This window comes from Schistocerca gregaria, chromosome 1 (assembly GCF_023897955.1).
Source record: "Schistocerca gregaria isolate iqSchGreg1 chromosome 1, iqSchGreg1.2, whole genome shotgun sequence".
NCBI classification, from domain to species: domain Eukaryota; kingdom Metazoa; phylum Arthropoda; class Insecta; order Orthoptera; family Acrididae; genus Schistocerca; species Schistocerca gregaria.
In genome coordinates, this window is record NC_064920.1 from 448,908,528 (window position 1) to 448,934,072 (window position 25,545).

A 25,545-nucleotide genomic window follows, 5' to 3' on the forward strand; every position below is an offset into this window, starting at 1 on the left:
CTAAGCCATTTTGCACTTCCTGTCCATCTCATTTTTGAGACGTTTGTATTTCTTTTTGCCTGCTTCATTTACTGCATTTTTATATTTTCTCCTTTCAACAATTAAATTCAATATTTCTTCTGTTACGTGAGGATTTCTACTAGCCCTCATCTTTTTACCTACTTGATCCTCTGCTGCCTTCACTACTTCATCCCTCAAAGCTACCCACTCTTCTTATACTGTATTTCTTTCCCCCATTCTTGTCAATTGTTCCCTTATGCTCTCCCTGAAACTCTGTACAACCTCTGGTTTAGTCAGTTTATCCAGGTCCCATCTACTTAAATTACCACCTTTTTGTAGTTTCTTCAGTTTTAATCTACAGTTCATAACCAACAGATTGTGGTCAGAGTCCACATCTGCCCCTGGAAATGTCTTACAATTTAAACCTGGTTCCTAAATCTCTGTCTTACCATTATATAATCTATCTGATATCTTCTAGTATCTCCAGGGTTCTTCCATGTATACAACCTTCTTTAAATCCTTCTTAAAAACCTTAATTCTACTCCCAACATCACCACTGCTGAAGCCCAAACTATCCGTGATCTGAAGGCTGACCGATCCATCGTCATTCTTCCGACGGACAAGGGTTTCACGACTGTGGTACTTGATCGTCGAGAGTGTGTGGTTGAGGGACTGCGCCAGCTTTCGGACACCACCACATACAAAGTTTGCCAAGGTAATTCCATTCCTGATGTCCAGGCAGAGCTTTAAGGAATCCTCAGAACCTTAGGCCCCCTACAAAACCTTTCACCTGACTCCATCAATCTCTGACCCCACCGACACCCTGCACCCCTACCTGCTACCTTCTTCCTAAAATTCACAAACCCAATCATCTCAGCTGCCCCATTGTAGCTGGTTACCAAGCCCCCACAGAACGTATCTCTGCCTATGTAAATCAACACATTCAACCCATTACATGCAGTCTCCCATCCTTCATCAAAGACTCCAACCACTTTCTCAAATGCCTGGAATCCTTACCCAATCTGTTACCCCCGGAAACCATCCTTGTAACCATTGATGCCACTTCCTTATACACAAATATTCCGCATGTCCAGGGCCTCGCTGCAATGGAGCACTTTCTTTCATGCCGATCACCTGCCACCCTACCTAAAACCTCTTTCCTCATTACCTTAGCCAGCTTCATCCTGACTCACAACTTCTTCACTTTTGAAGGCCAGACATACCAACAATTAAAGGGAACAGCCATGGGTACCAGGATGGCCCCCTCATACGCCAATCTTTTCATGGGTCGCTTAGAGGAAGCCTTCTTGATTACCCAGGCCTGCCAACCCAAATTTTGGTACAGATTTATTGATGACATCTTCATGATCTGGACTCACAGTGAAGAAGAACTCCAGAATTTCGTCTCCAACCTCAACTCCTTTTGCTCCATCAGATTCGCCTGGTCCTACTCCAAATCCCATGCCATTTTCCTTGACATTGACCTCCATCTGTCCAATGGCCAGCTTCACACGTCCGTCCACATCAAACCCACCAACAAGCAACAGTACCTCCATTATGACAGCTGCCACCCATTCCACATCAAACGGTCCCTTCCCTACAGCTTAGGTCTTCGTGGCAAATGAATCTGCTCCAGTCTGGAATTCCTGAACCATTACACCAACAACCTGAAAACAGCTTTCGCATCCCACAACTACCCTCCCGACCTGGTACGGTAGCAAATAACCAGAGCCACTTCCTCATCCCCTCTAACCCAGAACCTACCACAGGAGAAACACAAAAGTGCCCCACTTGTGACAGGATACTTTGCGGGACTGGATCAGACTCTGAATGTGGCTCTCCAGCAGGGATACGACTTCCTCAAATCCTGCCCTGAAATGAGATCCATCCTTCATGAAATCCTCCCCACTCCACCAAGAGTGTCTTTCCGCCGTCCATCTAACCTTCATAACCTCTTAGTTCATCCCTATGAAATCCCCAAACCACCTACCCTACCCTCTGGCTCCTACCTTTGTAACTGCCCCTGGTGTAAAACCTGTCCCATGCACCCTCCCACCACCACCTACTCCAGTCCTGTAACTCGGAAGGTGTACACGATCAAAGGCAGAGCCACATGTGAAAGCACCCACGTGATTTACCAACTGACCTGCCTACACTATGAAGCTTTCTAGGTGGGAATGACCAGCAACAAACTGTCCATTCGCATGAATGGACACAGGCAGACAGTGTTTGTTGGTAATGAGGATCACCCTGTGGCTAAACATGCCTTGGTGCACGGCCAGCACATCTTGGCACAGTGTTACACTGTCCGGGTCATCTGGATACTTCCCACTAACACCAACCTGTCAGAACTCCGGAGATGGGAACTTGCCCTTCAGTATATCCGCTCTTCTTGTTATATGCCAGGCCTCAACCTCTGCTAATTTCAAGTTGCCACCACTCATACCTCACCTGTCTTTCAACAACATCTTTGCCTCTGTACTTCCGCCTCGACTGACATCTCTGCCCAAACTCTTTGCTTTTACAAATGCCTATTCTGTCTGTGTATGTGCGGATGGATATGTGTGTGTGTGCGAGTGTATACCTATCCTTTTTTCCCCCTAAGGTAAGTCTTTCCACTCCTGGGATTGGAATGACTCCTTACCCTCTCCCTTAAAACCCACATCCATTTGTGTTTCCCTCTCCTTCCCTCTTTCCTGATGAAACAACGGTTTGTTGCGAAAGCTTGAATTTTGTGTGTATGTTTGTGTTTGTTAGTGTGTCTATCGACCTGCCAGCGCTTTTGTTTGGTAAGTCAGATCATCTTTGTTTTTAGATATGCACTCCTGGAAATGGAAAAAAGAACACATTGACACCGGTGTGTCAGACCCACCATACTTGCTCCGGAAACTGCGAGAGTGCTGTACAAGCAATGATCACACGCACGACACAGCGGACACACCAGGAACCGCGGTGTTGGCCGTCGAATGGCACTAGCTGCACAGCATTTGTGCACCGCCACCGTCAGTGTCAGCCAGTTTGCCGTGGCATAGGGGGCTCCATCGCAGTCTTTAACACTGGTAGCATGCCGCGACAGCGTGGACGTGAACCGTATGTGCAGTTGACGGACTTTGAGCGAGGGTGTATAGTGGGCATGCGGGAGGCCGGGTGGACGTACCGCCGAATTGCTCAACACGTGGGGCATGAGGTCTCCACAGTACATCGATGTTGTCGCCAGTGGTCGGCGGAAGGTGCACGTGCCCGTCGACCTGGGACCGGACCACAGCGACACACGGGTGCATGCCAAGACCGTAGGATCCTACGCAGTGCCGTAGGGGACCGCACCGCCACTTCCCAGCAAATTTGGGACACTGTTACTCCTGGGGTATCAGCGAGGACCATTCGCAACCGTCTCCATGAAGCTGGGCTACGGTCCCGCACACCTTTAGGCCGTCTTCTGCTCACGCCCCAACATCGTGCAGCCCGTCTCCAGTGGTGTCGCGACAGGCATGAATGGAGGGACGAACGGAGATGTGTCGTCTTCAGCGATGAGAGTCGCTTCTGCCTTGGTGCCAATGATGGTCGTATGTGTGTTTGGCACCGTGCAGGTGAGCGCCACAATCAGGACTGCATATGACCGAGGCACACAGGGCCAACACCCGGCATCATGGTGTGGGGAGCAATCTCCTACACTGGGCGTACACCTCTGGTGATCGTCGAGGCGACACTGAATAGTGCACGGTACATCCAAACCGTCATCGAACCCATCGTTCTACCATTCCTAGACCGGCAAGGGAACTTGCTGTTCCAACAGGACAATGCACGTCCGCATGTATTCCATGCCACCCAATGTGCTCTAGAAGGTGTAAGTAAACTACCCTGGCCAGCAAGATCTCCGGATCTGTCCCCCATTGAGCATGTTTGGGACTGGATGAAGCGTCGTCTCACGCGGTCTGCACGTCCAGCACGAACGCTGGTCCAACTGAGGCGCCAGGTGGAAATGGCATGGCAAGCCGTTCCACAGGACTACATCCAGCATCTCTACGATCGTCTCCATGGGAGAATAGCAGCCTGCATTGCTGCGAAAGGTGGATATACACTGTACTAGTGCCGACATTGTGCATGCTCTGTTGCCTGTGTCTATGTGCCTGTGGTTGTGTCAGTGTGATCATGTGATGTATCTGACCCCAGGAATGTGTCAATAAAGTTTCCCCTTCCTGGGACAATGAATTCACGGTGTTCTTATTTCAATTTCCAGGAGTGTATGTTAAATAATCTAGTTAGATGTGAATCTGTTGAGGTGAACTTCTTTAGCCAGAAATTTGCTATTTTATCTTTTCCAGGGGCTTTCCAATTGTGTGTAGAACTAATTGACTTCATGTTGCAAAATTATCACTTCAGGCATTTGTCTGTTTCTGTTTGTATCCACTGTGCATGTCTGTTATGTTGTACCAGGTTTGACCATATGTTGCTCCAGAAGTGTTCCATGTCTGTTATGTTTGTGGATTGTCTATTTTAATGTGTGTGTTATCTAGTGTCTGATAAAATTTATTTTGGTTTGTGTTGAATGTTTGGTTTTGTTTTTTTCTATTTTCACTTTTTTTGTATCTTCTAAGTCGTTTGGGCAATGCTTGTAACTTCTGCTTCTTTTTATCTAATTGCTCTATCACTTCTTGTTGTGAGATTTTACCTAACCTTTTTCGTTTTTTGTCTGATATTTCATTTCTTATAAATTGTGTTAGCTGCCTGATGTCTTTTCTCAGTTTTTCTGTTCTGATCTGTAGCCTGTGTTGCCATCCTGGTTTTGTGGGTTTCTTCTGTGTGTTGGTTGGTTCTGATCTCTGCCTAGTGTGTATATTTAGTGTAGTGAGTGCTCCTATATAAACCAGTAGTTGTAACTCTTCCATAATTGTATTTTCATTTATTTTGTTGTGTTGATAGTTGTTATTGTTGTTTCAACTTGTGGGTTATTTGGGGGTCTATGCAAGAATGGTCTAATGTCTGTATTTGTGTCTTTGTATTCTATATGTGTCAGCTGAAATTTTTCTTCTATATATAACATGTGTGTCACTTCGTGTTCTATTTGTGCTTGTTCTGGCGGCTGTCTTAAGATTTTGTTTACCTCTGATTGTTTAATTGATGCGTGTTGTTCTTTGTTTGTTTGCTCTGGGATGTGTGAGTCCGTTACTTTTTTTTCTTCTTCTTCTCATTGTACATTATTTTGTTCTAGTATTTGTTGTACTTGTTGTTTGATGTTTTCTAATTCTGACTGGGGTATCCTGTTATTTTTGATTATTAAACGGATCTGATCAACTAATTCTGGGTATCTGGTAATAAATGTTGTGTATACTTGTGATCTGTATCCAGTTGTGTTGGCTCCTAAGTTTGTTCTTGGTAATAACAGAACATGAGGTGTTGGTTAACTTCATCTGACTATCTCATCCTCTGTCTTTGTTTTCCTTCTAGAGTGGTTTTAGGAAGTATATCCTGCAAAACACCTCTATTTGGATTTAAATCATTTTCCGTGTGGCTAGCAGTGTCTTTACCATTGTGGACGGGCATAGGGTTCAAGCGTCGTCCCCGACCATGACAGCGCTTGTCCGAGGCTTCATTAGTTATTATTATTATTATTTCTTTCCTTTCTCAGACATTATGTTTATTATTATTATTATTATCATTATCATTATTCCTTGGCCTGTACCAAGTAGGAAAAAAGTATCTTCTACAGCCGGAAGATGTGATCATATTCTCTAGATACATTGCATTTTTTTCTGCAATTTTCATAACAAAATGAAGAAAAATAAATTTTTGTTGCTCCACTGTTTGACAAAGGGCATGATAGCAAACTTTGTAATTACAGCTGAAAAGTTAGTCAACAGTTTGCCTTATTACATAACAGGGACTGAATGTTACTTTTCTGAACCATAACTGTAAATATCTAACATAAGCTTCTATGAAGACAAACAGTTTTACTGACTGAGAGTGAAAAAAAATAATAATCACTAAATAATTTTGTATTTAGTTACATTTCTTCCACAAATTACATTTTATTTCCTTAGGAATGCAGAAAATAGAACTAAAGGCACGACTTCACATGTGTCCATCTTAGTTCAAACAGATATAAACATTGGAATGAGTGAAGGTAGTAACTTTACTCCTTCCACTATTTATACTCTACCTAGGCACATCCAAGATCATATTTAGATTAAAGCAAGTCATAATATTCCTAATGTCTAGTAAATTCAACAACTTTAAATGTTTTCATGATATACCATATTGAGTAACACTTTGGTTTGATGTTGCAGTGTTAAGTAGAGTTCTATTACAAGGCAAAATCAGATCTTTATTTTGCTGGAATATTTCAGAACAAATCACTCTGACGCTCCTTTGAACGATGTTTAAGTAACACTAAACACACCACTAGAACGACTAGTAACACAGTAACAATTCCAATCAGAGTGTAAACAGCACTGCGAAATGGTTGACTCTGGTCTGTAAAAAAGATGTAGTGCAATTAAAAGTTTGATAACCGGATTATGAAGTGCGAGCACGTGCATGCGCACACACACACACACACACACACACACACACACACACACACCACCACCACCACAAACTCCAGCAACAGTGACAGCAGAATGTTGTGCAGGTACCACTAAATATCACTTGTTCTTCTATTTACAGAAGTATACTCATTAAATTAACTGCAATGTTCTGAAGTGATAAAGATGTTAGATTTATTTTCTGATATACTGAAATATACTGTGCTGGAGAAACCAAAAGCTAATGATATTTGATTATACATCCTGTAATTTCTTGAGTAACTAAAATATGTGCCAGTATTAATGATCTACATAAATGCAGTTCAGTAGATAACATATAATATAGTATCAATATATATCAACCCTTTCACTACTTCAACAAATTTGTTGGTAAATTAATGTTTGATCAGGAATCAGATACAGTTTTACGACAAAAACATTTTAGTAAGCCTCTCAGTTTGTCTTCGTGTATCAGTGGTGGATGGGAAGAATTATTGCATAAATGTCTCACTAAACACTGTAATTAGTCTGATCTTGTCTTCGCAGTCTCTGTGGGTGTGATATATAAGGGGCAGTGGTATATTCTAGATTTCTCACTTAATACCAATGCTTGAAACATTGTAAATTGGATTTTATGGCAAAATTGGTGTCTACTTTCAAATATCTGTGAGTTCAGCAGGTCTCTCAGCATCTCCATGATGCTCCCCCAAGGGTCAGATAAATCTGTTAGCATTCAAGCTACCATTGTTTGTAAACACATAAAAAAAGGTGTGCATCACCCCAGCTTCCAGAACTCCTGAAGAGAGACATTGACTGTGGATATTGTATCACAGACACAGTCCCTTTGACTGTTCAGACATGTTACTAAACCTGACCAGAGATGCAAACAACCATGCATGAACAGTGCCTATTAGATGGAGGGGGTCCAATAGCCAATCAGTTCCAGTCATTCCACCAAGAAGGAGGGTACACAGCTCATGTTGTCTGTATTTCAACCATGACTAGACAGTCAAGCTGTGATTCACTTGCATCTGCATTGTTACTTCATGCCAGGAAGGCCTCTTACAAGGCAAGTGTCTAGGTGTCTCGGAGTGAACCAAAGTGATGTTGTTCGGACATGGAGGAGATACAGAGAGACAGGAATTGTCTATGACACGCCTTGCTCAGGCCGCCCAAGGTCTACTACTGCAGTGGATGGCCGCTACCTATGAATTATGGCTTGGAGGGACCCTGACAGCAATGCCACCGTGTTGAATAATGCTTTTCGTGCAGCCACAGGACATTGTGTTACAACTCAAACTGTGTGTAATAGGCTACATGATGTGCAACTTCACTCCCAACATCCAGGGTGAGGTCCATTTTTGCAACCACGACACCATGCAACACGGTACAGATGGGCCCAACACCGTGCCAAATGGACCTCTAGAATTGGCATCGCATTCTTTTCACCGATGGGTGTCGCATATGCCTTCATCCAGGCAGTCATTGGAGACATGTTTGGAGGCAACCTGGTCAGGTTGAATGCCTTAGACACACTGTCGATTGAGTGCAGCATGGTGGAGGTTCCCTGATGTTTTGGGGTGGCATTGTGTGGGGCCAATGTACACTGATGGTGGTCATGGAAGGCCCCGTAATGGCTGTATGATATGTGAATGCCATCCTCTGACTGATAGGTGTGACCATATTGATAGCTTATTGGCAATGCATTTGTCTTCATGGATGGAAATTTGTGCCATCATTGTGCACATATTATGAATAACTTCCTTCAGGATAACGACTTCACTTGACTAGAGTGGCCAGCATGTTCTCCAGAAATGAACCCTACTGATCATGCCTGGGATAGATTGAAAAGGGCTGTTTACTGATGATGTGACCCACCAACCACTCTGAGGGATCTAGGCCGAATCGCTGTTGAGGAGTGGGACAAGCTGGACCAACAGTGCCTTGATGAACTTGTGGATAGTATGCCATGACAAATTTAGGCATGCATCAATGCAAGAGGTTGTGCTACTGTGTATTAGAGGTACTGGTGTGTACAGCAGTCTGAACCACCATCTCTGAATATCTCGCTATGTGGTGGTACAACATGGAATGTTTAGTTTTCATGAACAATAAATAGGGCAGAAATGATGTTTACATTGATCTTTATTCAGATTTTCTGTACAGGTTTCAGAACTCTCAGAAGCGAGGTAATGCAAAACGTTTTTGATGTGTTCATATGTTCAGTATCCATTGTTGGCCGTTTGATATAGGTACCACAAACTTGAGCAATACCCTATGGAGAATGGCATCAGTGTTTTGTAAATACTCTCTTGCATTATAGATAACTGCATCATCTGAGGTTACTATTAACATTGTCTGCAAGGTCATTAATATACAACATGATCAGTAAGGTTCCTAACACACTCGCCTAGGGCACACCTGATGTTTCTTCTGTTTCTATTGATGCCTCTCCATCCAAGATAATAAGCTGTGTCCTTCCTACCAAAAATTCCTCAATCCAATCACAAATACAAATGATAACCTACATGATCATACATTCATTAATAAGTGTGTACTGAGTCAAATGCTTTCTTTGAAGTCAAGGACTACTTCATCTATCTGACCGTCCTAATGCATAACTTCCCAGATGTCACGTGGGGGGGGGGGGGGAACAGGTTGGATTTCACATAACCGATCTAACTACAAATATATATCAATGTTATTGGATGCTAGTTTTCTGGACCACTTCTGCATTTTAGCAATTTCAGATTTTTGTTAACACTATTTTCACTAGTAACTGCTTACCTCATCTCCGCAGTGGTGTGAGAAATTAAACCAGAAAAAGTAAAAACTAGTTTATTTCTTTTGTAATTGAGACAGTTTTATAGCCAATCAATATATAATTGTAATGATGACAAGCAATTTTGGCAAAGAGTCCATCTTAAAAATTTCATGTACAACTATGAGGAAAATAGACACACTCAGATTGTGTTCTTTGGCTACAGATTGCATAGCACACTAAAATAAACACTGATAACACTTTTCAGAATGACATCCTTATTATGTACCCATGACGTATTCATTTTGTAACTGAGAAGTACTTAACAACTTTGGAATCAAATAAAATAACACTTTTCTGAAGGAAGAATTGACTTCATTTTTGGATGGGAATAAAATATCAAACATTTTGTTCTGTAGACATGTAATATAACTCTATGTTTGCAGGACTCTGAATAATTCAAAAATCCTCCCCTTTTGCTGTCCTTCATTTTTCTAATGAAAAAAGAAATGCAAGTATGCAAAGCTAGAGTCTAAAATCATTTTATAAATTCCTGTCACTGTTTTGCTCATTGTTTTATTTTTATGTTGTTGAAAAAGAAAGGTTACCGTTTAATATTCCGTTGATGATGAAGCCATTAGAGATGGATTATGCTATAAAAATAAAATAATGTTCTTTGGCTCAACCTATGGAAATCACATGAAATTCTTACAGTACATAATTATAGTGGACTGTATGAGATGTGATTTTTCAGACAAGTGATAGACCACTAAACTCTTACAAAGCTGGTCATTGCTTGCATATATGGGTGCAGGTTAGTGGAAGTGCCAGAATATTGAGAGGATCTGAAATTTAGTTCAAACACATGGGGACTATACTTTATTAAGTCCAAATATACTATCATTTTCATAGAAACTTAATCTTTGGGTGTGTACATGACTGTACATTCACTATGAAACATGCCCCAAATATTTGTTACTCTGAAGCAGTATGATGGTGACCTGTTCTTTCCCACAATCACTTCACAAGCATTACATCAGTACTGCATGTGTGTGATTGTTACATAAGATGTCTGCAGCTTCAGCACTAGCATGATGAGAAATCTTCACGCCCTCTCTGCCAATGTCATTTTCTTCGTCAAATTCATCATTACTATCCTGCATGTTTTTGATTATTTCTTTATCAGCTGAAGTTTGGTTTATCTCAGTTTTCCATATTCAGCCACTTGGCAACATCATCTTCATGGTTTCTCCTACTCCTCTAAGCTTGTGGAACTCCATCAGTGTACAGAGAGTCAGGAACACAAGCTTCTGATTTGACTGGCTCATCACTGTCACTCATTACTAGCTACAACTCTGCATCAATGGATGGTCAGATTTTCCTCCAGCTCTTCATTATGGTAGGTTTCTCCACTTCATTCCATGCTTCAGCTTTTTGGAAAACATCATCTCGTAAGGTGATTGATTTCCGTTTTTTTCATGTAGTTCTTTCCACATTCATTCATCAAGGAAACAAGAAGTGCATGTCAATAGCTTTTGGTGAAAGCTTTTTCTTCTTCAGCTCTTTTCTCACAGCTGGTACAATGTTTTGTGGAACCACCAAGAAATATGTACGCACACACACACACACACACACACACACACACACACACACACACACACACACACTCTCTCTCTCTCTCTCTCTCTCTCTCTCTCTCTCTCTATTTCTCTTTCTTCTGAACACAAATTGCACTTTTAGCATATTTCTGCTACTATATTGAAAATAATGTTAGAATTTCCCAAGCACAACGAGTGGTAGTTATGATTCCCATATGTGTTAAAAGACACCATTAGTGTTACCCACTGTTCTTTTTCTTGCTTGGCAGCTAATATTTTTTTAAGGAAACATCTTGTAAAAGAGGCCAGTTTCATCAGTATTGTGTGAGGAATCTGTAGAAACTGTTCTGCACCATTTTCGCTAGCTGAGCAACTTTCGCCGGTGACTGTCAGCTGCCGCAAGTTGTGTAGTCTTTTTTCTTCTTGGTAGACAACCCTCACTTGCTACAAGTAAGTTACTGCCGTCAAGCTGTTTGTTAACTGCGGCTGCCCTTCCCTTTATTATCGGGCCACTGATTGAAGTTCCTTCACAGCATTGTTGTACAAACCATCATTCATCAGAATTCATCATTATTGATGTCATAATTAGTTGCCATCCAAAATTGTACTCAGCAGTTATGAATTTCTGGGAAGAACCTCATTTCAACTTATCTTAAGTTTAAGAGTTTCGACTTGAGGTCTAACGTGACATGTTTCCTTTGAGAAGCCCTGATACTGAAATGTGAAGAAAACTGCAGTTTGAAATCTCTGTGGCATAGTTAAACATCATAATTAAGTAAAAACATTGTTGCACATGGTAATTCATTGTTGTGCATGTCATTGCTGCCCAAATGCTGACTGGAGGCCCAGATGTGGGGCTGAATTACTGAGAGGCTGGATCACTGAGGGCGGGATTAGCAAGAGTTTGATGTAACTGAGTTAAGGGACATAGAGATGCAAAGAAGAAGGGATAAATGAAAAACATAGGTATTCATACATTGCCGGGCATTAAAACTGCGACACCGGAAGGAATAAGTGTTTTAAAATTTTACTTTCTGTATAAATACAATATAGTAGAAAAAAGTGACTATATTTCTAGGTGCTTTGAGGTTGTACAGGAAGCACAATTTAGTAAGCAGAGCTGTCACATCTGGCAACAACAATGGCTCCTATTAGTCTGGGCCCTGAGCTGAACTGATATTGGTCAATTTGGAGTGTGACAACTGGTGTTCAAATTCCAACTATAAGAATCAGAGGTGACCACATTGTGTACTGAATGGCACCCCATCCATCATACTAGATGCTGGGCCTTTACAACATTGGTGAATGCAATCTGGCATCATTCTTTCCTCACATCCAGATACATACATTGTGATAAAGATGATGTGGTGCTACTCCTTCGATGCTCAGTGTTGCCATTTTGTGTGCCACTTTTGGTGCTCCTCTTACTGCTGCCACATCAAGGGAAGAAGCAACAATGGTCTCTGTACTAACAGTGTACACTGTTCTACATGCCATCGCATTGAGTTGCTACAACTGAGCCCATTCTCTGACTCAAGGTATGTGAAACGCATGTACAATTCTAAATGGTCCAGTGAACTTTATGTCTGTCCTCTCAGGTCTTACATGACTCTGAGTATGGTCCTTCTGAACCCATTGATTCCATATTCACTTCACATTTATCAGATCCTGACTAATATTAATTGTCTTGATAAGCTATGATCCTACAGCTGTCAAATATGTATATATGCTGGTAGAAGTTACTGCCTGTCTTCCCCTATGTGCAGACTGTAGATAGTATTGCTTCCACATAGTTTGGTGGTTTAGATGGTGTGCTAAATATTTGTGAATCCAAGCATGTACCACAGGCAGCTCATAAGAATGATTGCAAGGGATGAAGCAAGGTGTGGAGAAAGCAGTGCTTCTTCATACTCCTTTCTATCTCCACAGCAACCTACATATGGAATGCAATATTAGGTATCCAAAACACATTGCCCGACTAGTAGACTTCATTGTCAGCCTTGCTATGTTGTGTATCATTGTTCGCATTCAATTAGTATATATGTTACTGTAAAAGTAAGATGATTGGTAAATCCTAGAATTAACTGTTGAAACCTAAGACTTACCATCACGGTGTGTTAAAAGTCCGAAATTTCTGATTATATGTATAGATTTCGAACTTTTGCCAGTAGATGTTGGTAAATCTTACGATGTACCCATACCAGCTTGTAAAACCATATTCATTGTATATATATACAGGGTGTTTCAAAAATGACCGGTATATTTGAAACGGCAATAAAAACTAAACGAGCAGCGATAGAAATACACTGTTTGTTGCAATATGCTTGGGACAACAGTACATTTTCAGGCGGACAAACTTTCGAAATTACAGTAGTTACAATTTTCAACAACAGATGGCGCTGCAAGTGATGTGAAAGATATAGAAGACAACGCAGTCTGTGGGTGCGCCATTCTGTACAACGTCTTTCTGCTGTAAGCGTGTGCTGTTCACAACGTGCAAGTGTGCTGTGGACAACATGGTTTATTCCTTAGAACAGAGGATTTTTCTGGTGTTGGAATTCCACCGCCTAGAACACAATGTTGTTGCAACAAGACAAAGTTTTCAACGGAGGTTTAACGTAACCAAAGGACCGAAAAGCGATACAATAAAGGATCTGTTTGAAAAATTTCCACGGACTGGGAACGTGACGGATGAACGTGCTGGAAAGGTAGGGCGATGGCGTACGGCAACCACAGAGGGCAACACGCAGCTAGTGCAGCAGGTGATCCAACAGCGGTCTCAGGTTTCAGTTCGCCGTGTTGCAGCTGCGGTCCAAATGACGCCAACGTCCACGTATCGTCTCATGCGCCAGAGTTTACACCTCTATCCATACAAAATTCAAATGCGGCAACCCCTCAGCACCGCTACCATTGCTACATGAGAGACATTCGCTAATGATATCGTGCACAGGATTGATGACGGCGATATGCATGTGGGCAGCATTTGGTTTACTGACGAAGCTTATTTTTAGCTGGACAGCTTCGTCAATAAACAGAACTGGCGCATATGGGGAACCAAAAAGTCCCATGTTGCAGTCCCATCATCGCTGCATCCTCAAAAAGTACTGGTCCGGGCCGCCATTTCTTCCAAAAGAATCATTGGCCCATTTTTCAGATCCGAAACGATTACTGCATCACGCTATCTGGACATTCTTCGTGAATTTGTGGCGGTACAAACTGCCTTAGACGACACTGCGAACACCTCGTGGTTTATGCAAGATGGTGCCCGGCCACATCGCACGTCTTTAATTTCCTGAATGAATATTTCGATGGTCGTGTGATTGCTTTGGGCTATCCGAAACATACAGGAGGCGGCGTGGATTGGCCTCCCTATTCGACAGACATGAACTCCTGTGACTTCTTTCTGTGGGGACACTTGAAAGACCAGGTGTACCGCCAGAATCCAGAAACAATTGAACAGCTGAAGCAGTACATCTCATCTGCATATGAAGCCATTCCGCCAGACACGTTGTCAAAGGTTTTGGGTAATTTCATTCAGAGACTACGCCATATTATTGCTATGCATGGTGGATATGTGGAAAATATCGTACTATAGAGTTTCCCAGGCCGCAGCGCCATCTGTTGTTGACAATTGTAACTACATAATTTCGAAAGTTTGTCCGCCTGAAAATGTACTGTTGTCCCAAGCATATTGCAACAAACGGTGTATTTCTATCGCTGCTCGTTTAGTTTGTATTGCCGTTTCAAATATACCGGTCATTTTTGAAACACCCTATATATATATTAAAAACAAAGATTCCAAGACTTACCAAGCGGGAAAGCACCGGTAGATAGGCACAATGAAAGGATGTGGGTTTTAACGGAGAGGGTAACACACACACACACACACACACACACACACACACACACACACACACACACACACACACACACACCCATCCATACATACACAGACACAAGCAGACATATTTAAAGGCAAAGAGTAAGGGCAGAGATGTAAGTCGAGGCGGAAGTGTGGAGGCAAAGATGTTGTTGAAAGACAGGTGAGGTATGAGTGGCAGCAACTTGAAATTAGCGGAGATTGAGGCCTGGTTGATAACGAGAAGAGAGGATATATTGAAGGGCAAGTTCCCATCTCCGGAGTTCTGACAGGTTGGTGTTAGTGGGAAGTATCCAGATGACCTGGACGGTGTAACACTGTGCCAAGATGCTGGCTGTGCACCAAGGCATGTTTAGCCACAGGGTGATCCTCAATACCAACAAACAGTGTCTGCCTGTGTCCATTCATGCGAATGGACAGTTTTTTGCTGGTCATTCCCACATAGAAAGCTTCACAGTGTAGGCAGGTCAGTTGGTAAATCACGTGGGTGCTTTCACACGTGGCTCTGCCTTTGATCGTGTACACCTTCTGGGTTACAGGACTGGAGTAGGTGGTGGTGGGAGGGTGCATAGGACAGGTTTTACATTGGGGGCGGTTGCAAGGGTAGGAGCCAGAGGGTAGGGAAGGTGGTTTTGGGATTTCATAGGGATGAACTAAGAGGATACGAAGGTTAGGTGGACGGCGGAAAGACACTCTTGGTGGGGTGTGGAGGATTTCATGAAGGATGGATCTCATTTTGGGGCAGGATTTTAGGAAGTTGTATCCCTGCTGGAGAGCCACATTCAGAGTCTGATCCAGTCCCGCAAAGTATCCTGTCACAAGTGGGGCACTTTTGGGGTTCTTCTGTGAGAGGTTCTGGGTTTGAGGGGATGAGGAAGTGGCTCTGGTTATCTGCTTCTGTACCAGGTCGGGAGGGTAGTTGCGGGATGCGAAAGCTGTTTTCAGGTTGTTGGTGTAATGGTCCAGGGATTCAGGACTGGAGTAGATTTCAGTAGTTAAAACTTCCGGGCTGAGAGGCCGTGGTCGAACAGTAGAACTTCTTCTCCCTGACGTTTCGTTGCCAGCTGCGGACAACATCTTCCGAGGCGAGTCTACGACTGGCTACCAAGCCGCGGAGGTCCTGTATATATAGAGCGGGTAGAGGGCACCACCACTCGTCACGTGATGTCAACAGTAAAACTATCTCTGACTGGCATCATTACTCTCGATCGAAGGTAATCGATTGTCACATCTTTGATGCAAGGTTGATCGCCATATTTTATCTAACTTCAAACCTTCTTCTTTCTTGTTAAAATTATTGTGGTGTTTAAAAATCTCTATCGCCTCTCTATACATACGTGCATGATAATGCGATGTCTTAGCTAGCACGCTTGTCTCGCTAAATTTTATCTCATGGTCTCCGTCTTCGAAAACATGTTCTGCTACAGCTGACTTATCCGTGTGTCCCAATCGGCAGTTCCTCTTGTGTTCAGTCAGGCGAGTATTGATACTTCTTTTAGCTGTTCCAATGTAAACTTTCCCACAACTACACGGAATTTTGTAAACACCCGGAGTAGCTAAAGGGTGTCGTGCATCCTTCGCCGATCTTAAACATTCACTAATCTTCTTAGTTGGTCTGTAGATTGTTTCAATTCTAAACTTGGCTAGCACTTTTCCGATACGGTCCGTAATATGGATGTAAGGAAGAAAAACTTTCCCTGCTGAAGGTTGTTGTTTTTGCATGTTTTCGGACATTTTCTTTCTGGGGTGGAGTGCACGATCTATCTCCTTATCAGTATATCCATTTTTCCGAAAAACTGTCCGCAAATGATTAAGTTCCTCTTGTAAATACGCTGGCTCACAATTTCTATTGGCCCTGTCCACCAGTGTTTTGATGACACCTCTCTTCTGCCTGGGATGATGATTTGAACTCTTATGAAGATAACGGTCGGTATGCGTATCTTTTCTGTATACTTTGTGACCAAGAGTACCATCTGCTCGTTTAATTACTGAAACGTCCAGAAAATTAATCTGTCCATTACTCTCTGTCTCCATGGTAAATTGAATTTTTGAATTAATGCTGTTCAAATGCTTCACAAATTCATTCAGTTGCTCTTCCATATCACAAAAGTATCGTCCACATACCGATACCACTTCAAAGGACTTTTTCTGGCTGACTGAAGTGCCTGTTGCTCAAAAAATTCCATAAAAATATTAGCAGCGACTGGACTTAGGGGGCTACCCATAGCCACTCCATCAATTTGTTCATAGAACTCATTATTATACTGGAAATAAGTCGTAGATAGGCAGTGCCGGAACAAGGCTACTATATCAGTGGGAAATATGTCAGATATGTAAGCCAGAGTTTCGTTCACCGGAACCATAGTAAACAAAGATACAACATCAAAGCTAACAAGGATATCACTGGGGCTTATAGTAATCCCCTTCAGTTTTTCGATGAAGTGCATGGAGTTCTTAATATGATGATCAGTCTTTCCGATAAACGGTTGTAGCAATGAGGCAAGATATCTAGCCAACTCTTGAGTAGGGGATCCTATAGCACTCAAAATCGGCCTAAGAGGGACATTTGGTTTATGTACCTTAGGTAACCCATATAATCTAGGAGGGAATGCTTCCGTTTTACAAAGATCTTTTTTATCTGCTGCAGGAATAGAAGACTTTTTTATTAGTTGGTTAGTAGCTGTCAACACTTTTGTTGTAGGATCTTTGTTCAGCTTCCTGTAAATGGTAGGATCCAAAAGATCGTCGATCTTCCTGTGGTAATCCTCACTCTTCATCAACACTGTAGCGTTTCCCTTGTCAGCGGAAAGTAGAATAATACTCCTGTCCTCATTAATCTCCCGTAATGCCTTCTTTTCTCCTTGGGACAAATTACTGCTAGGTGGCTTAGCTTTACGTAATATCCTTGCTGTCTCCATCCTAACTTCATCCGCAGTGTGTGATGGTAACAACCGAATCCCCGCCTCTATATTAGCTACAATATCTTCCGTTGGAACCTTCATTGGAGTAATTTGCAAAGTTGCCTCCTTTCGAGAGAACAGAAATTTCATCCCTCGATAATTCTTTTCCGGACAAATTTACAACCGTTCGGGAGTTGTCTATTACCGGCGTTTCCTGTCTAATTCCTCTGTAGATTATCAAACTTTTTCTTCTGCCTATTAGAGGAAACTTCTGCAGTACGTTCCATAGATCTAAATGTTAGCCCATCCACCTTATTCCAGTCACAAACTTGCATTGTATTACTAATAAATAGATGTAGATTTAATAATTGACTGCTGGTTACCGCTAGTCCCCAACGTGTTTGATGGATCCGTTCTCGTAGAAATGCCAGTTCCATGCGTGCATAAATACGGGTAGCTTGCGCTGAGTGGAACAATCTTCTCACCTTCAGAAACTTCGGAACTGTACCGGTGTCATGGCAACGTAGCAAGAAAGTGAGCGAACACAGCTGCTGAGCCTTCTTCTTACGTAGACTCTCCAATCGTCGTACCATAACCGACATGTCCTCCCCGTAGAGGCGTCGAATCATAGCGTGTAGGCTTTCACAGCCGGCATCGTCAGTAGTTAAAACTTCCGGGCTGAGAGGCCGTGGTCGAACAGTAGAACTTCTTCTCCCTGACGTTTCGTTGCCAGCTGCGGACATCATCTTCCGAGGCGAGTCTACGACTGGCTACCAAGCCGCGGAGGTCCTGTATATATAGAGCGGGTAGAGGGCACCACCACTCGTCACGTGATGTCAACAGTGAAACTATCTCTGACTGGCATCATTCCTCTCAATCGAAGGTAATCTATTGTCACATCTTTGATGCAAGGTTGATCGCCATATTTTATCTAACTTCAAACCTTCTTCTTTCTTGTTAAAATTATTGTGGTGTTTAAAAATCTCTATCGCCTCTCTATACATATGTGCATGATAATGCAATGTCTTAGCTAGCCTGCTTGTCTCGCTAAATTTTATCTCATGGTCTCCGTCTTCGAAAACATGTTCTGCTACAGCTGACTTATCCGTGTGTCCCAATCGGCAGTTCCTCTAGCGAGACAAGCGTGCTAGCTAAGACATCGCATTATCATGCACGTATGTATAGAGAGGCGATAGAGATTTTTAAACACCACAATAATTTTAACAAGAAAGAAGAAGGTTTGAAGTTAGATAAAATACGGCGATCAACCTTGCATCAAAGATGTGACAATCGATTACCTTCGATCGAGAATAATGACGCCAGTCAGAGATAGTTTTACTGTTGACATCACATGACGAGTGGTGGTGCCCTCTACCCGCTCTATATATACAGGACCTCCGCGGCTTGGTAGCCAGTCGTAGACTCGCCTCGGAAGATGTTGTCCACAGCTGGCAACGAAACGTCAGGGAGAAGAAGTTCTACTGTTCGACCACGGCCTCTCAGCCCGGAAGTTTTAACTACTGACGATGCCGGCCGTGAAAGCCTACACGCTATGGAGTAGATTTGTTTGCCACGAAGGCCTAGGCTGTAGGGAAGGGGCCGTTTGATATGGAAGAGTGGCAGCTGTCATAATGGAGGTACTGTTGCTTGTTGGTGGGTTTGATGTAGACGGATGTGTGAAGCTGGCTGTTGGACAGATGGAGGTCAATGTCAAGGGAAGTGGCATGGGATTTGGAGTAGGACCAGGTGAATCTGATGGAACCAAAGGAGTTGAGGTTGGAGAGGAAATTCTGGAGTTGTTCTTCACTGTGAGTCCAGATCATGAAGATGTCATCAATAAATCTGTACCAAACTTTGGGTTGGCAGGCTTGGGTAACCAAGAAGGCTTCCTTTAAGCGACCCATAAATATGTTGGCATACGAGGGGGCCACCCTGGTACCCATGGCTGTTCCCTTTAATTGTTGGTATGTCTGGCCTTCAAAAGTGAAGAAATTGTGCGTCAGGATGAAGCTGGCTAAGGTGACGAGGAAAGAGGTTTTAGGTAGGGTGGCAAGTGATCGGCGTGAAAGGAAGTGCTCCATTGCAGCGAGGCCCTGGACGTGTGGGATATTTGTGGGGGAAGTGGCATCAATGGTTACAATGATGGTTTCCGGGGGTAACAGACTGGGTACGGATTCCAGGCGTTCGAGAAAGTGGTTGGTGTCTTTGATGAAGGATGGGAGACTTAATGTAATGGGGTGAAGGTGTTGATCTACGTAGGCAGAGATATGTTCTGTGGGGGCTTGATAACCAGCTACAATGGGGCGGTATTATTTTGTATTTATTGTGAATTTATGTATTTTAAACATTCTTGCATTCCAATGTGATTGTAACGAGCAGTATTCCATATTAGTGAAACATGTTGTAAAAAGTGTTACCTTGTGAACGTTAATTTTTGTTACAACAAGGCTGACTATTCTGGCATTTCATTTACATGCTATAGAAGATGATTTACAGAAGCATTTTTTAGTTGAACAATTTTTTAAGCAATTACACTTTTTGAAGCCTTGTCATCCAATAAAAGATTGTTTGGCAACCATTTCCTATAGACTAATTTCTTCTCTTGGTACTTCTTCAATGTTGATAAAATATTTCTTGATTACTGGTATACAATGACTTCTGTTTACCAGCTTTGGTACCAAGTTGATAAAATTCATTATCCTGAATATTTATCACTACTGCTATTATAGATTTACAAATCCTGTCTCTCTGGTGCTTCTTCACCTGCTGCAACTGCACTTTCTACCTACATCTACATCTACATGTACATCCATACTCCGCAATACACCTGACGGTGTGTGGCGGAGGGTCGAACTTTTACCAATGAAGCAATGTTCTTCTATTCCAGTACTTCGTTCACTGGCATCAATTTCTTGGCCATCATTTTCAAATTCCTGTGAGTCAGTGGAAGTGATGTTTAACATTGTTTCCAAGTCTTCTTGAGTGTTTATATATTTTATTAAATCATGTGGAATGACTGAGGTCACAATGCCCATTTTCATTGGAACCCCAAACATGACTTCATATGGTGAAAATCTGATCTCTTCATGATAAGCCCAGTTTTTCATTGCTTGCACAAACCTCAGCCCTTCGACCATTTTGAAGTTTTATTGTCTTTATATCATTTCACAACCCACATAAACTTTTTATGACTTGGCTACAAAACTTTCTACCATTATCAGAATGAAGTATACTTGGGGCACCGAAAGAGGTAAAAATGTCCACAAGGTGATATGCTACTTCATCAGCCTCTTTTGAAGTTAGTATGTGGAGGATAACAAATTTTATCAAATGATCACATAAAAGAATTAACTTTGACTTATTGTCTGGGTTTAAGTCAATTTGACATTGTGAATTCATTGCACCTGTGTATGAAATGTTTCACCACAATACCTCTTTTCAATGTTTTTCACTTTTTCTGACATGGTTCACATAATCTTAAATAAGTAGCGATTGATACAACAGTCACATTCTTGTACTTATGATTCAGTTCCACAATCATCCATGTTGGGCTGCTGTGGCCTATAGCAATGTGAGTCTCATGTAGTATATTTAACAGTTCATCAAAACGAATGTAGTAATGATTTTTTTCTTTTCCGGCAGACATCAGTGCTACGAGTTTCTCTTCACCTCCAATGTTGAGAACATCGTATCGCTTCAAATGTCTATAGTGAACAGATTTCTTATTGGAAATGATTTATGCATTTCTCACTTCACTTAGCAGAATATTATATTTCTCAGCAGCTGCATGAAAGTTGTTAACCGTCTTCTTATTCACTGATTCACTTAAAAGTTCGTAAAATTTGTTATGCATAAAATCACTCATTCTGTTGCAAAGCTGCAGAAGAAGGACCACTAAAATGAGTCGCAAAGATGACCATATGTACGATGCTCGACACTGACTGAAACTATGCAACGGTGAGCAGACTGAGAGCTTGTAATTGCCAACAAAGAAACTTTTCTGAACACAATATTGGCAACAATGAAACTTGTCTGAGTCTGAAAATACGGAGGCAGGAGTCTTTGATCCACCTTTTACCAGTTTGCATTGGTAAATTCTTACATTTATGAATGTCTCTTGATAAAAGTTCAAAATCTCTGCATATAATGAGAAATTTTGGACTTTTACCACACCGTGATGGTAAATCTTAGGTTTCTCTGGTTAATTCTAGGATTCACCAACTATCTTAATTTTACAGTAATGTGTGTAAAAGGGCAATAAATACTCACATAGATTGATATAAATATTTAATTCATAATAATAACTGTGTATGCATCTATTAACATGTTCACTGCCACTGTAATTGGCCTTGTGTTGCCACGTAACCAATTATTTTTTTAATAGAATCTCAAACTTTATTGCTAAAAGTAATATAAAATGTATTTATTTTATAAGTAAAATTTACTCTCGTGACTCAAATTTTTTTTGGGGCGCACTAAGGTGTTAGTGGCATATGAGGCCACATTCTGTAGCGGGTGGCCATGGACTTACTAGTGTGTTTCGTTTATTTTTCCTGAAAATTGTGACAGTTTAGAGAACTACATTTTTATTTATATTCAAAAATAAAATGAAACATCCTACTGACAAACGACATATTTATTGAACAAAAATGTAGTAGAAACTAATTCAAAAACAAACGCAAATTCTTGAAGAAACTTCTGAAATACAGTGTATGTCAAATCTCAGAAAAGATACAATCAAGAACTTTACCAATTACACTCAAACAAATAAGTATTAGAAGAAAACAATTCCGTGGAATATTATCAGCAATTCCTTTCACGTGAAATAAAGGGTCCTTTTTCCAATAGTCCTGCAGCTTCCTCATCTTTGCATTGCCCATGTGCAGGAAAACTCCCAAGAACACTAACAATTCGCCAACTGTCACATCTTTCCAACAATTTATTCGTGATAGTTCTTTGGTTTCAACAGGAAGGAATAATTCAATTGCGTTACGATTTGTTCCTTCTACAACTTTCAATAGATATTCATCCATCAGCAAAAGATGAAAACAATCTAAGGGAGTGTTTCCCATTGGTTGAATTAGCAGTCCCTCATTTTTTATAAATGGGCAATTTACCATTCCAACTGGCTTGCATTCCCATGCAACACTTGTATCAGCTGCGTTACCACTTCTGCCCTTTCCCTGTTGCTTGGATTCACAGCCATTTCTACAGTCTCATCTAAAGCTAACTTGGCTCCGTCAGACTCTTCACTGGATTCCCACCCATCCTTCCCACAGGCCAATTTTTTTTTCTGAATCGCTTTCTTCTAATATTCATAATAATTCCACATCTGTTAGTTTTGTATGTTTGTTGTGTCCTGTATTTTATGTTTCTTAGGTTCTGAAGGGCACGCCGTGTCATGATTGTTTTCCATTTTCAGTCCCACAACAGGGAAAAATGTAGGGAAAAACGTGAGCTGCACCCGTAAAAATTGAAAACAATACATTCTTAGGGTGCCTGCGCAATAAACCACACTGAATGGCTGTGTCAACTAAACCATAGTGCCTCGCAACAGCTGAGTCTCTCGCTGTGCAGGTGCGTCCACGGCATGTGCACCAGTATCGGCCGGGCCCGCTGGTGCACCGATGGCAGCAAACGTGTTAAAATACTTTTCCTTTGTCACCATTTATGTTGCATCTTATTCACTCAAAATTTGTCAGTGGAGGCTTTCTGCTGTCTGTTTCTCTCAATTATGAAGGAGTGTGTAGCTTTCTTGCACATTTCATACCACCTGTACGTTTGAATGTGGTTTTCTTGCCCATTTTTAGGGTTGCATACTGCAATAGGTAAGAATGAAACTCTTATAGGTTCACTTTATTGTCATGTTTGTCAATCTGTTAAGACTCCTTTTTCTCATTAGGTGGTATATATATAAAGTTGAAATTTATGTCAAATACTAAGGTCTATGGTTCCTTGGTAGTATAAAACATTTAAGCTTATAAGTCAGTATCTCAAAAGATATGGTCATTTGAGTCACGTATTTGCAAACTCATTTGTCAAAATCTACAGGGTGCTTGCCATTGGCCCAGAATTATGAAATTTGGCAAGAACTAAGACATTACAATACAAATAAAGCAGAAATCAGGAAATTGGCAGTTTGTAATTGTATAATATACTTTTTTGCCATTTCTTATCCATCTGTCTGTCTGTCTGTCTGTCTGTCTGTTAAGACTCCTTTTTCTCAGGAATCGTTAGAGGTGTCAAGTTGAAATTTATGTCGAATAGTAAGGTCTATGGTTCTTTGGCAGTGTAAAACATTTAAGCTTGCAAGTAGTGCAATCAAAAGGTACAGTCATATGCGTCAAATATTTTTATACCTCCAAACTCGCACATTAAAAACCATACATGAACTACCCATGTACATGATTAAGTCTGTATGGAACTCTCAGAATGCAAATCCTTTTTGTACTTCCCTATCTTTTTTCTTCTCCTCCTATTTTTCTTTTCTTTTCTTTTTTTTGCATAAGAAAAATGAAGATTTTGACTGATATTAGTCAGGAAATACTATTATGTTGAAAAGGTGTGATGATTTAATACACCATGCCCAGTTGGCAACACTGAATGGATTTTTCCCCTCCTTGCAGCTTCAACACATGGCCCACAGTAGGTGCAATGGCTTGCCCCAGCACGTCAACCTGCCAACGCCCACAGTGCATGGGTCATACATTCTCTATGCCGCTCCTACCATTAGATGGAAGGCTTTACATAATTTATCGAAGCACCTCTAAGTACTTCCTCATTCATATAAGTTCAGAATTTACTAATATATTGAAGGAAATAGCTGCAATACTAATCGGCACAACATCCCTACAGTTCTGCACCACAAGTGAATTGCATATTGCTGTGCATGAAACTACTAACTGTACCTTGGAACTAAGCCCAGAACAAAAGTTCTCTTGGACCTTCTTTATTACAGAATTGAGTGGACCAATGGTAGTAATTGACTTCCTACAGTACTTTCACCCCTTACCAGATTTAAGAAATGCAGTACAACTACACTATGATATCCATATGACTTATCCCAGGGATTTTGTACTGATGCCTCTTCGTCTACCAGGAACTAACTCATGCCCCATTGGGCGTCAGCACCACAGTGATACATACTCTAACAACTGTCAGAGTGAATTATCACTTGGCACTACCTCAACCACACCCACTTTGGTCAGGCATGCGTCATTGCCACTGTGATCCACAGACACACCATCAATGATGCCAAACACACTGCGCCAAACACAGGTCAGTGTGGTGCCCTCTGCCTCTCTCAGCGCATCAAGAGAGTGTTCCATACCCTAACTGATCACTCATGAGTGAAAGTTACGCAATGTGCCATCTGAATTGGTAGAGTGTACTGAACCCTCATGACCTCCAGTCCACTGGTCTGAGAAAGAGCTCTATAATTGGCACCCATTATGGGCTGCAGAAGCAGCGGTTGATGAAATATTACAAACAGGGATAGTGTGCCCTTCAGATAGCCAGTGGGCTTCACCAATCACTTTTTAACTGAATCAGAATGGTTCTGCGAGACTCTCAGTTATTACAGGGCTGTCAATGCTTGAACCATACATGATTGTTATCTCATCCTGAATATTCAAGATTTTACTCATTCTCTCTCTAGTGCAGCTATTTTCATCATCATCAATTGCAGGAAAGGTTACCTCCAAATATCCATGCGCCAAGATAATGTCTCTTAAGACAGCAATAATGACACCATTAGGACTTTTTAAGTTTCTTTTCAGACCTTATGGTCTGAAGAATGGAACTCGAACTTGGCACTACCTGGATGATATCCTGATATTTTCTGCCATCCTGCAGGAACACAAATGGCATCTCAGACTAATTCTCA

General features: G+C 41.6%; 1 protein-coding gene across 2 annotated transcripts in view; it reads right to left on the reverse strand.

Annotated features, from left to right (window-relative positions):
• Positions 1-5,802: 5,802 nt before the first annotated feature.
• The window catches only part of LOC126352223 (carboxylesterase 4A-like), a 327,584-nt gene continuing 307,841 nt past the window's right edge, over positions 5,803-25,545 (reverse strand). For both annotated transcript variants that reach the window (XM_050002670.1, XM_050002672.1), the window contains exon 13: positions 5,803-6,471. In XM_050002670.1, coding sequence (XP_049858627.1) covers positions 6,341-6,471 — 131 coding nt within the window. In that variant the 3' untranslated portion in view covers positions 5,803-6,340. The remainder of the gene's footprint in view (positions 6,472-25,545) is intronic.